The sequence below is a fragment of the Ochlerotatus camptorhynchus genome, unplaced genomic scaffold, assembly GCF_037179485.1.
Source record: "Ochlerotatus camptorhynchus isolate MF236.1 unplaced genomic scaffold, CSIRO-AGI_Acam_v1.1 ptg000008l, whole genome shotgun sequence".
Classification (NCBI taxonomy): domain Eukaryota; kingdom Metazoa; phylum Arthropoda; class Insecta; order Diptera; family Culicidae; genus Ochlerotatus; species Ochlerotatus camptorhynchus.
This window is the reverse complement of record NW_027040500.1, coordinates 1,155,892-1,169,829: the sequence shown is the minus strand read 5'-3', so window position 1 is coordinate 1,169,829 and position 13,938 is coordinate 1,155,892. Positions and strand designations below refer to the sequence as shown.

The 13,938-nt window shown below is 37.9% G+C and overlaps 1 protein-coding gene across 2 annotated transcripts in view; it reads left to right on the top strand.

Moving 5' to 3' along the window:
- Positions 1–3,977, top strand: part of LOC135698860 (uncharacterized) — a 93,659-nt gene extending 89,682 nt beyond the window's left edge. For both annotated transcript variants that reach the window (XM_065219020.1, XM_065219015.1), the window contains one exon: positions 17–3,977. In XM_065219020.1, coding sequence (XP_065075092.1) covers positions 17–106 — 90 coding nt within the window. In that variant the 3' untranslated portion in view covers positions 107–3,977. The remainder of the gene's footprint in view (positions 1–16) is intronic.
- The last annotated feature ends 9,961 nt before the right edge of the window (positions 3,978–13,938 follow it).

Below are 13,938 nucleotides of genomic sequence, written 5' to 3'. Positions count from 1 at the left end.
AATTGTCAATTTTCAGTTTTCTCCTAACCTAAGCCAGAGATCTGCTAGTGATAGTATGTGTGGTGGCTACGACGGCCCATGCAGTTCCACTGAGCTGCTGAAATAATGAACGGTGCAAAGCATGGCATAATGACACAAATCTCAAATTTACACACAACCACGAAGAGGAAACAACCTAGAGGTTATCATCATTGTTGAATAGACATTTTATGGAATTTTTAGATAAGTTACACTATTAAGTACGACATTTATATAGTGTAATTCAGGCGTAGTCTAGAATAACAACAACATCAACAACAAAAATAGGAATGCAAAAAATGGAAACAACAGGACGAAGAAGGTAAATATGTTAAACGATAGACCAATCTAATCAAAACAAACAAATCTGGTTATGAATCGAATCGATTTAGCTCTTGTTCCCAAATACTGTAGTATCAGTTGACTGATAAAACAAAAACCCCAGTGAAGTCTAAAGTTCCAAGTTCCATAGAGCATCTGAGCCTCAGATTTGAAGTTTAATGTGAGAAAATATGAACAGACAAACAAAAAAAATCAGCAGTGTTCTACTACTAAATCACTATATAAGCAATAATCAATCCGTACAGCAACAAGCTCAACCAGTTATAAGTGCAGCAGACCTATAATTTGATTAAATTGATGACTCAAACTGTTGAGATGACACCGGAATCAAACATCGCATAGTAAGACAACTGAAAATACTCTTATGAGAGAATAATTCAACGCACGATAAACACAAAACAAAACAAAAAACGAGGAAAAGTACAATGCTCGGAACCCGTAACCGGAACTAAATGAATTGAGATAAACCTAGAACAAAAACAAGACAACAAGCAGTTAACTCGACAGAAGAACCATTCTTCTTCCACTCAGTTAGTGATTGTAAGAGCAAAATGGAATAGATAGACTTCTGCGAGTTGTGTTACTTTATCGCCCCAATTCAACAGTTGATTGAGTTGATTCAAGTTTCTATGGAAAAAAAATAAACATAATATGCAAGCTACTAAACAAAAAAACATAACAGATTACAATAATTCAATTTGCTCTCAAACACAGAAATTACCAACGTTGAAAGTGTAGCGTTTATATCCTAGGATTTTTTCTAATTAGAAATCGGATAAATTCTAAAACCAATGAAAAAATACTGGGAATGCTGAGAAGGACGTCGATATGCTTTAAGAGAAGATATAGTTTTGTTCAAGTATTGACATATGATATATAAATTGTATGGATGGTAATCGGAGAGAAAGAAAAAAAAAATATAAATTCGTTATGCGCGGATGGATATTGCAGACACGCTTTGTGTTTGCATAAATGTTGCATACTCAATGCTGTAATCTGTGCTATACGTGAATTTTCGCATGATTCAGTTTAAAAAACGCGAGAGGATTCTATTTGGTTGTTGATCAAAACACTTATTATGTGGACAATATAGTTTTTTATCGAAGACAACAAATCAAAAAGACTGGCAACTCTTCCATTTTCTCATACGACCGCTATGGATCTAACACAATCGCATCATCTTCCGCGCAAAGGTAAATGCTTAGAACGATTTTGATAGCAAAGAGTACAACATCAGAAGAAAGGTTTGTGTATTTGCTCATTTTTCCATGCAGTACTTCCACCTTCGCTTGAGCGCAGAGCTACTGTATCTGTCGCTTGGATTCTGGCAGAGTTGCCAGTCTTCTTGATTTGATGTCTTCGTTTTTATGCTAATAAATAAAAATAAACCACAATGAATTCAAACAGAATCGATTTTGTAAGCATTTGCTGTACCGGAACCACATACAGTAAGGGAACTAGGTGTAATACGCGGTAACTGCATTTTTATCGTGCTTTCCTTAGATCAATTTCCATAAAAATTTCCACAAATGATAGCTTAGCATCTCATCCAGAAATCCTGATTGGTAAACCTTTGAATTTATGTTGAAAAATTCATGAAGAAACGCCTTTAGTTAAACCCTCGTATTACACCTCTATTTTCCCTGCAAAAATGTACAATGAGCTATATTACTTCTCTGAACATACATCAGCATTTTCGAAATCTTGAATGCTGGTTGATGAAATATTCAAGGTTTCCCGGTATATAGTTTTGGGCTTGATTGACTGAGTTCCTCCTGTTCACCATAGCACCATAGCAAACCTCCAAACTTCTGTGACACTTCAGAGAGGTTGTAGAGTTCTCTGCATCTCTCTTAAGTTAGTGTCTAACTAATACTAATACTCATACTAATAGTAAGTGTTACAACTTATACTAATATTTCCCATCCCCATTAGTTACAACGACGTAGCTAGGACTCTTCATCGATTCTCTCTTTTGTTAATAACTTGGCTGCAGTCATATTTCGGGCTAAATTTTCTACATAGTTTGTTAAAAGAAAATATTATTAAGCGTATTTGATGATAAGAACAGCTGAACATGTTTTTGGAATCAAGTTATTAACGAAAGAGAATGTTAATGAAGAGAATCGATGGATTGGGCTATTTGAAAAGTGACGCGAGAATATTTGATTGTTGCAGATAGTGCTACTTCCATCTAAGAGGCCGAGATAAATCCCACAATCTCGATCAATACGGTAATGGACGGAGGTGGCAATACTCTCATACAATGGTCTAGGACTTGTAGCGCCTACGAATTTGTGCAACATGCTTATTGCGAATGCAAATCATACGAATAGACGCCCCTCATATCCCAGTACAACAACACTCACCTCCCTCCCTTCCTGCAATACTTTTGTCAACGACAGTCTTGAGCTACCAGTGGGCACCTTACCAAATTTCTACGCTCCACTAATCGCTTTCAAAAATTATAACATCTGAACTGACCTCAAAAAAATATTGAATTGTTCTTGCATTTGAATCGTTTTCCGCCATTTTGAAATAACAAATCGAGAACAAAAATTGTGATTTTTTTGGAAAATTACTCATCACTAGTACTGCAAGAAACAGTTTTAAACATAAAACTAAAGTACGCTAAGTTCAAATTTCGTATGAACATAGCCGATCCTGCCCAAAATTATAAATAAAAATGGGTCAACTTTACAATCCCGTGTTCTCCGTGTTTTATATTACAAATTGCAAGCTACAAATCAAAGTCGCATAATATGTATATTTACATCCATTCTTCCCAAAAACAAAAGAAGCGCTAATAGAGAATCTATGTTTCCTACCTTCATTCGTATGCCGAAGTGAATCCAATGACGTTTCAATGTGTTTGGGTGGAATAGAAACTCGTCTGACGGAATTGGAATCAACAAGCAGTGGCTTATACACAATAGTTCAACAATGTGTGACTCTCAATCATATCCAACGGTACTAATGCAAAGGTAATTAAATTTTGAAGTCATTAAAGATAGAAACTTGTTTGAAAACAAGGGCGCAACACATCTAAAGCTCAATTCTAGATGCTCAAAATGTCTCAGCGAATCAATCTTCGAAAAATCTTCTTTCATTTCTCTCATCTACTTGCATCGCACATTTGCAGGAAATCTTCAGCACAGTCATGAATCTTCTTTCTATCTTCTTAGGCTGTGAACCATTTGAAGAGTTAAATTTAACTCGTGGTTAAAAGTGACATTGCGAAAGTTATTTCTTATGTTCGAAAATCCCTGTGTTACCGATCGATCGGTTTTCAAGCAGAACTCAGCCACGGTTGTCAAAATTTATCTTCTCGTCGGTCAGAAATAACCACGCTCGGATAGCAGGGTTAATCTATAACTTTCCATCTGTCTAATTTTAACCAAAAGTTAAAATAATCCACCAAATGGTTTAGAGCCTTAGCATGAGTGCAGCTATCCACAGTAAAACACAATCTTTCCTGCATCGTAAATAGAGTCGCCCCCCTCGTTAAAAAAAGAGACGTAAAGTGCGGACTGTGCATAGTACGACGGAAATTAGATGTAAATCCTACTGTATTTCATATTGATATTTTGACATCACTGATTACACATACACATTTCAGAAATATTATCGTGTGAAATTCTGCCATTGATTGAGGAATCCGATTGCAGGCGTCCACTCGCAATGACGATACGATGAGGAAGTGGACGAGAGACGATCGCTGCGTGCTCTCGTAGTCTGCCATCACATCATCTGAGGAGTGCGCAGGGTTATGTTCGTAGTAAATAGTGAGCGGCTAGCATCTCTATGCGGGGGGTATTCAATACCGCACATCTCCCTCCTCCATTAAAAAAAACATCGATCGTAGTATCTTGAGAATCTTGAGAAGAATGACTTCACGGAAAGAGGAGGAAAGGAACACGTTTTTGTTACCTTCACTCACAGGCAATCAAATGTAAGATGTATCAATATTATTCATGATGATGATGGACATCTGCAGCAGCTGGTAAAAGTGGATACAATATTACACTTCTCAAAATTATGTTATCTCAAATTCTGTGTACATCGCACAACTGCATTGACCAATGTGCAACTGTTTTTCGTCAGATTAGTAGGTGGTGTGTGTCTCCAGTAAAATGCCTTAGCTCTCTTATCAATTTCCAGGGGTAACATTTACTAAATTTTCCTTGAAAAGAAAACTGGAATCACTGATAAGTTCTTATTTGGGAATAATTGCCAAAAACTTGGGCCTACAGTTGCTGGAGTTCCTGGATCTACACTGTTCTTCTCATGCTCGAATCTCTTAATCTCTACCAGTTTCTCCTTTCCCTTCACAACCTGCTTCATCCTTTCCAATAATATCAAACATACACAACTGGGGTGTCTTAGTAGGAGTAAATACAACCATCTTCAAATTATCTGTGTAGCTTAAATGTACCGGTTAAATGAACAAACAAGCCATCTTGCAGAGCTCCTTAAGCGGAAGGTTCTACTTAAGGTTCTAGCATTGCTAGATATAGGGTCCGCTCAAGATGCTACCCGGGTGACCATTCAACGATGACAAAGAAAGATGTTCCACATTATCGGGAGCGAGACTGACCATGATCGTTTTCCTTCACTGGTGCGTTCGACAATCATTTCACCTTACCTCCTTGTCCATTAAACCCGTATCTTCAATTTGCTTCTGAATTTTCTTTAAATGCTCAATCTTTCCCACCTTGTCACTTTTTCGCCACTGAATTTGACTGAATTTTATGTAAATAAGCTTCTTAAAATTATACATCTTCCTGTTCAACGATTCATCCAGCTTTGGGTAATGCAATTTAGCTATATTCTGGGTTTGTTCGATATTAAAACATTGCTCATAGTTGGGTTTACTGTTTTAAGCGTGTACAAAAAAAAAAAACATCTGTCAAAACATTTTTTTTTAGGTGTTCGTGGCCTTATTTGTTTGCGGAGTACTCCATCTCACAACTATGTTGATTTTAAAACCTTTAATGCGTCGCGCCGGTGGTCTTCCTAATGCACCATTAACCACGTTCGATCAAATTTCCATAACATAATTCACTTTCCATCATTATTCCGGTAGTTTTCCAGACGCAGTATTAATTACTTTCGATCAATACTCCGGTGGTCCTTAAGACGCAACATAATTCATATTCGATCATTGTTTCGGTGGTCTTTCAGACTCACCTTTGACTAGCAATTGTCGCAAACAATTTATGAAAAACATGCTGATGGTCTTCCAGACACACCTTGGATTATTGTAAATCACAAATCATTAACATTCCGGAGTCTACTAGACGCACCTTAACAGGTCACAAACCACTGACACCAATATTTTGGCGGTCTTCTAGACACGCCATTGCATGTCGATTTCCGATGGATTTCGAGACACATCCATCTTTAAGTCAAACTGCATATACTGCACATGCTTTAGTGGTCTTCCGGACAAACAATGTGTTATGCCAGTCTACGAAACGGTTTAGATCAATTCTCCGGTGGTCTTCGAGACGCTGCATGCATCGTTCCCAACCATAAGCCAGAAATTTGAACAATTAATATGAAATGCTTTCAATTAAAAGCTCCGGTGGCCTTCTAGACACACCTTGCAGCATTCCTAGCCACACACAAAATGCACAATGCTTTATGCCAAATACACGAGGTTTCCAATCAAAGCTCCGGTGGTCTTCCAGACACACCTTGTGGCGTTTTCGAACCACAAACCAAAACAATCTGCACATTGTTTTATGCCAGAATACTCAATGCTCCGGTGGTCGTCCAGACACACCTTGTGGCGTTCCACAAGCCAAATTTCACATTTTGTTCGGACGCAACTGTTTATAATGACCTGGCAGGATCGCCAATGTGAAATTCTGCCATTGATTGAGGAATCCGATTGCAGGCGTCCACTCGCAATGACGATACGATGAGGAAGTGGACGAGAGACGATCGCTGCGTGCTCTCGTAGTCTGCCGTCACATCATCTGAGGAGTGCGCAGGGTTATGTTCGTAGTAAATAGTGAGCGGCTAGCATCTCTATGCGAGGGGTATTCAATACCGCACATATCGGATTTGTTTTTGATGTTTAATCTAGATGAACATTTCAAAAGGACCTGTCTGCTTTGATAGATTCTCTTCTTCGACATTATTTTGCAAACAAATTTCTTGCTATTTTCGCCACATAGATTGATAATAGCAGTCGACGATCACTCTTCATCGATTTTCTCTGTGCATTATAACAGCTTTTTGAACTTATTTTCCGAATTTATTCCAATACAGTGCACAGTGGTTGAAAAGTCCATTTTGACGCTCTTAATTAATAGCACCATGTGGAGAGTTGATTTAGAGTAATGACGTCTTGGGCAAAGTTGATGAGTATGACATGTTACATCTTTTGAAGGCATGGGTTTTGTGATTAATCCCCCTGAAAGTGAAATGGAAAATTTATTTTTTCACAATGTCGAGATAAATGGTTGATGTCTTCAGCAAAGTTGTAGAAAAAATGGTTACAAACAACTTTGCCGAAGACTTAAACGTCGTAAATTCCACTCAAATCGAGATAGAGAGCGTTGTTTGAGGACGGACCCCCAAAACACGTTTTTCATAAAAACATATATTTTCTTTAATTTTAGGTCTTCACTATGTTGAACAAAGTTGATTGGTATACTAAAATACACATCTTTCTTGAACATACTATACCTGCATCATTTTAATAGGATGAGTTATTGATAAAAAAAATTCTATTTTCCACATATTTTGGACTTGAGTATCTTTCTTAGGTGCAAGAAGGTGCAGATGAAGTGAAATGCATCTAAAACTACATTAAAAGAGCTTTCAAATGGTGGTAAGCTTGTCCGTCCACGACCGTCTGCTGGAGAGTTGTGACCAAAACAAGTATCCATATATTAACTCTGTTTTATGATATAACCAGTATAAAAAAAGATAATCAACCTCAATATATCCACATATTTTTCTCAATTAAAAACTTTTTGTTTGATTGGTTGCATTTTTGTTGTCAATATTTTGTATTGTATTCAATTATCATCATTATTATCATAATCATAAGCATCAATATAATCATTATCGTTTCCTTTAGCTTATTCAGCTAGCAGCTGTTTAGCATCACTCGACAATGGCTTCTTGTGCTTTTAAGGCTATCCACGAATGCTAGTAATCAATGCACTGATGATACTAGGAGCCAGTTCAATAGATCACGATTTGTAAGCGATCTTGATTGCTTGCGGGTATTGAACTCTCGGTATCTGCTTAGTAAAAGTTCTATTAATTTATTCGTTGGTATTTTGGTTAAATACATGTACCTCTTCCAATCCTTGTTCCTTGCCTCCTGTGCTTCCTCAGAAAGCTGACCGATTGGAACAAGGAAATGTTCAATGACGGCTGATCTATGTATCAATACTTTATGAATACTAGCTGGCAAGTAATACCAGGTTCGATAGGTTGGTGTCGATTAACAAAGCCAATAATGCATGTAGATCTGTGTATTCGGGTATAGGGTTGCTCAATGACTTTTTCAAAGAATGAACCAACTTATTTTCATCTGCAGGACTTGCGTGAGAAACGTTTTTCAGGATATCCGCCACCTCTTTCTCACCTGATTCTCTCATCTTCATTTGTGTCGCAAATGCTAGCTCATTAAGCTGGTAGCTATTCCAAACCTCTCCAGTTTTCTTCCTTTACGTTGTTTCACAACATTCTTCAAAAGGAACAACATTCCGTCCTGCCACACTTTTCGCATTTTCAGAAGTAGACTGAAGCAAGTTTAAAACGTTTACCGTAACCGTGCACGGCTTACTGAAATACTCGATGTGACACTTGACAACCATGCACGAGCATGTTTGGTCCAGAGCTTTTGAAAAAAGTCGCACATCGTTTTCATGGGTTTTCCGACATGTGCAGCCACATCCGGCATAATATTCACATTTATGGCATAACACTGGAGTACCTTCTCATAAACGCAGTTGAATTTTGATGATCGGCCTCCACTCGTTTTTGACCATAGTGACAAGAGATCACGCTTATCAATTTCAACTTAAATTGAATCAAGAAAAAAAAAGATCATTAGCACTTGTTGTGATCTAACGATGAATTGTAAAATTTAAAAGAAATTAAGCCCTACCAGATAATGCCATTTTACTTCAAAGTCCTGCTCTCGTAGCTTCCTCTGCTGTCCGGTTTCTTTGGCAGAATTAGTCTCTCTCTCCTTCGCTTGGTTTCCGCAGTTCTTCTATCTTACATTCACTATGGAAAAACACTTATAGACTCACAAGTTTAACTGAATTTGACAGATTTTTTCGTTCTTGATGCTTCAGTTTTACCTTCTGAGAACCGTTTGAAAAAAAAATGTGTAGTGCTTGAATTTTATAAGCTCTGAGATGTGGGAAGTTTGTTTATGGAGCCGGCTACTATGGAAAGGAATTTATTACACGGTATAAAACACAGTATCCCCTTGTTGTTTACATGACTTCTATAAAGCCTATCAACGAGTGTTTGTTTTGATCACAACTCTCCAGCAGACGGTCGTGGACGGACAAGCTTACCACCATTTGAAAGCTCTTTTAATGTAGTTTTAGATGCATTTCACTTCATCTGCACCTTCTTGCACCTAAGAAAGATACTCTAGTTCAAAATACGTGGAAAATAGAATTTTTTTTATCAATAACTCATCCTATTAAAATGATGCAGGTATAGTATGTTCAAGAAAGATGTGTATTTTAGTATACCAATCAACTTTGTTCAACATAGTGAAGACCTAAAATTAAAGAAAATATATGTTTTTATGAAAAACGTGTTTTGGAGGTCCGTCCTCAAACAACGCTCTCTATCTCGATTTAAGTGGAATTTACGACGTTTAAGTCTTGGGCAAAGTTGTTTGTAACCATTTTTTCTACAACTTTGCTGAAGACATCAACCATTTATCTTGACATTGTGAAAAAATAAATTTTCCATTTCACTTTCAGGGGGATTAATCACAAAACCCATGCCTTCAAAAGATGTAACATGTCATACTCATCAACTTTGCCCAAGACGTCATTACTCTAAATCAACTCTCCATGGTGCTATTAATTAAGAGCGTCAAAATGGACTTTTCAACCACTGTGCAGTGTAGTAAAAGTTGTATTTTTTTTTATTGCAAAAGCAATTTCAAACGCGCCGATAAATGATAATCCAGTCGAGCTATTAATAAAACAGATTTTTAGCACAATGGCTAGTTCATCTCGTAACCCTCCAAGACAGTCTACGAAGCGGAAAACGAAGAAAGGCTCGTTGAACATATTCGATTCTCTTGGCACCATTACACTGAAACAAAAGAACGTAATAATTCCACAAGAACCACTTATGAATTTTAGTCACAATAAATCGGTGTGAATTTCAAAGATTTGCCTTATGAAAATTAATGCCGACAAAAAATAGCGGCGCCGGTGGTGTAGCGGTAAGCGTGATTACCTCTCACCCCAGCAGGTCTGGGTTCAATCCCAGTCGGTGCCACCAGGATGTTCTGCGGCATAACATCTCTGATCACGCCTTCCTTCGGAAGGGAAGTAAAGCCGTTGGTCCCCGGTTCATGAGTTGTGATGGGTCGATAGATAGGGTCCAGGTGTAGGAGCTGCCTCCCTGGCGTCGGTAGCATTGGTGCTCAGCACGGAAAACAAGATCGACGGAAAACAAATCAAAGGAAAAAAAATGCCGACGAAATAATAAAACTGAGCAGGCTGGCACCGAACCATTTGAGATTACGGGTCCTGTTACTGGACGCTTGGGTAAATGAAATGGCTAATGGCGTAGAAGAGCTAGGGGAAATGTCGGCTTCGGCAATACCTTAACCTATTATCTTCTGGTGGGTAAACAAAGCCCTAGAGCACTCAAATTTGGCCAATAGATGCTCTGAAACACAACGTATTCTCATGGTAAAATTGAGCTCTCAAGGACGTTGTTTACCCCTTGACGATAATAGGTTAAGGTATTGCCGAAGCCGACATTTCCCCTACTTCATGTTAGACGAAAATCTTTCAGCCGTGCTTATGAAATTCATATGTGTCGTTCATAAGTTAAGCCTTAAGTCTATTTTCCTCAGTGTAGATTCTGCAGCGTGACGTCACGAATGAACTCAGTGATTATCAGATGAACTTTTTACAGTTCAGTAGAACTGTATACAAGCACTTCGAAATTTTTCCGAAAAAAAATATACTAAAAATCACGAATTTTAATTTAAAAAATGCTGAGGAAATGCACGGCGATAGGATGTTGCTCGCTGACTTTGAAGAAGTGTGGATTACATCTCACACACTGGGCCAGGAATACAATCCAGCGGAGAAAAAATAATAGCTCCGAAACGAAGCATTTCCGCGACTTGGTGTCTTCGGCAAAGTTTCTCATCATATTGACATAAACAAATAATTCAAAACTCTTCTGCAAAGATGGCGCCACAATCTAACTTCTTTCTCTGACGCTTTGGAGACTTGCTGTATGCTGATAGTAGGCTGTAGAGTTTTGACGTCTTAAGAAGAGTTGTTTATTTTATCAAGGTAAACAACTTTTCCGAAGACATCAAGTCTTCAAAACACAATTTCAATGCATTCAAAAAAGTAATTGAAAGAAAAACATGTTCCACTAAAATGAAGAAATCTCAAAAACACCAAAATATACCTCTCTCCAATTTTGACACTTCGTTTATCGAGTATTGTTTATTTTTTGTTGAAAATGTCAGGTTGCGATATATTAAAGTTCAAAAATTGCTGTTTTTCTCGTTTTTTTTTCACAATATTCTTAAAATTTTAAGCTTAAACCAGTATGTTTCTTGTCAAAAATTATTTATTTAATGCATTTACATAAGAGAAAAATATAACATTATAGGGCTGTAAGGAAAAAAACGAAACAGAAAGAAAAAAAACCATATTTTTGACATTTATTTATTTAACTCCATATAACTCGTAGCCAGTAGGCTATGGAAATTGTACATCTTCAAAAGAGTTATTTATTTTGTCAAGATCTTTGCCGAAGACATTAAGTCTCCAAAACGTCAGGGAAAGAAGTTAGATTGTGGCGCCATCTTTTCAGAAGAGTTTTGAACTATTTGTTAACGCCAAAGATGGTCCTTATTATGATGAGAAACCTTGTCTTTTTTTTTTTCCTTTGGTTTGTTTTTTTGTCGATCTTGTTTTCCGTGCTGAGCACCAATGCTACCGACGTGCCAGGAAGGTAGCTCCCACACCTGGACCCTACCTATCGACCCATCAACTCATGAACCGGGGACCAACGGCTTTACTTCCCATCCGAAGGAAGGCGTGTTCAGAGATGTTATGCCTCAGAACATCCCGGCGGCGCCGACTGGGATTGAACCCAGGCCTGCTGGGGTGAGAGGTAATCACGCTTACCACTACACCACCGGCGCCGTTGAGAAACTTTGTGCAAGACACCATGTCGCGGAAATGCTTCATTTCGAAGTGATTAATTTTGCTCCACTAGATTTCATTCCTGGCCCAGTGTGCAGTGTAGTGTGGAAAACTATCGAGAAAATCTTCTCAAGTAAACAATTACTAAGCCGGTGCCGGTGGTGTAGTTGTAAGCGTGACTGCTTTCTCGCCTCAATGGGTCTGGGTTCAATCCCAGCCGAGGTCGGTGGGCATAACAATCTCTGGTCACGTCTTCCTTCGGAAGGGAAGTAAAGCCGTCGGTCCCGGCCCATGTGTGTTGAATGGGTGCGATATCCTACGCAGGTGTGGAAGCTGCCTTCCTGCACATTCGATTGCCGTCAATGGATGGCAATCGATGTCCGTCGGTGACTGGCACTAGATTGCGGAACAAAGACCGACGTTAAATAAAGGAAAGAAGAAAAAATGACTAAGTCTACGTCATCCGATTGAGGTTAACCCCGACGGTGCAAAACCTTCCATAATAAAAAAAATACCATAACCCAAATGATAGAGCTATTCCACAAATGGTTTGGATGATACCCTCAACACGTCGTTAAGCAATATAACCATACAATTTTATTAGGGCTGTTTTTAATGTTTTGAAACCAAACCGCATACATTATTATCGTTACAGCTGAAAACTGGGATAGCTCACTAGCGAAAATCAATTTTACTCTCGTTCTATACGTTATACCTACACTGTTATACATAGTGTCGGAAGTAGTATCACTGTATAATGTATAGAACAAGAGTAGAATCGATTTTCATTTGTGGGTTATTCCAGTTTTTAACTGTAGCGACAATACTTAGCCGAATTTAGAGAATTCAAATCAGCGTTGAGCTCACAAAGTTGTTTAAAGTGCACCAACTGGCGAAAATGCTACATGGCGCAGAAACTAGATAATCTACAATCTCTTATTTGCAATGCCAACGTTAAGTTGACGACCGGTAAGATACGTTCGGAACCAACTCGGAAGATTATCACTTCAGCAGGAGTCAATCCCAGTTGACGCCGCAAGGATGTTCTGAGACATAAAAGCTCTGCTCAGGGGAAGTAAAGCCGTTGGTCCCCGCTTCATGAGTTGATGATGGGTCGATGGGTTGGGTCCAGGTGTGGGAGCAGGAATCAAGGAAAAAAATTATCATCCAGGAACAATTTAAAAGTCGATTTTTATTGCAATGACGTCCCAAAATGATCAACAACCAAATAACATTCACAACCTTGCTCGACAATTCTAGACGATATATTTTTTGTTCAATTCGCTAGTGTTATACAATCTATTCTACCAACAAGCACAAGCGCAAAATGGAATGACTCATCAAGATCGATATAAAAAAATACTTTTAAACATAGACTGATACATTAAAAGTGAATTAAACTTAAAACTATGGAATAAAAGTGAAATGAGAACACATCACCCCGAAAATGAAATCATCACAGGAGCGACCGAAGACTAATCAAATCAAAGGCATCACTAAGCGGATCACATAAGTGCACACGACATTGAACTAAACGAAAGGACATTGATTTCCAAATATGTACATATGCGAACCTAATAAAAACAATACAGAGCGTAGTAAATGGTAAATGGAAAATATTCCTGTTGATTTTATTAAACATTAATTTCGATTATCAATAAAGAAAAATGTGACCAATCTGTTGAATTGCTTCCCCCAATGCGTTTTGATTGAGTATCAAGCAACAACCAATTTGCTGGTGTGTAGAATAAAATGTGGCTGTCGACAAATTATTGAATAAACTTTATAGCGGATACTCGTTACGAGAAGCAGTTTAGCCAGTAAGGATTTATATACAAATTAAGCTGAAAAAACAAAGCCGACAAAAACAAAAGCTAAGGCGTTTATATTTAGGCAAGTGAATAATCTGGATAAAAATCTGTTAATAAAAAAAGCGAAATTTTACATGCAAAAACCAAACAGCTGTGTTACAATACGTGACAAGAAAAATGTTCTTATTTGTTGCTATTACTTTTTGTACGAATGAATTTGTCTTGACACGTGAGCTATGTAAAACCAAAACTGTGTAATCGAGACAAATGTTGCGATCGTTTCCGTAATAAAGAAACAAGATAAAAACGGATTCTGTAAATTTCTCGGACTAGTCTTTTTTATTCTGACTTATTAA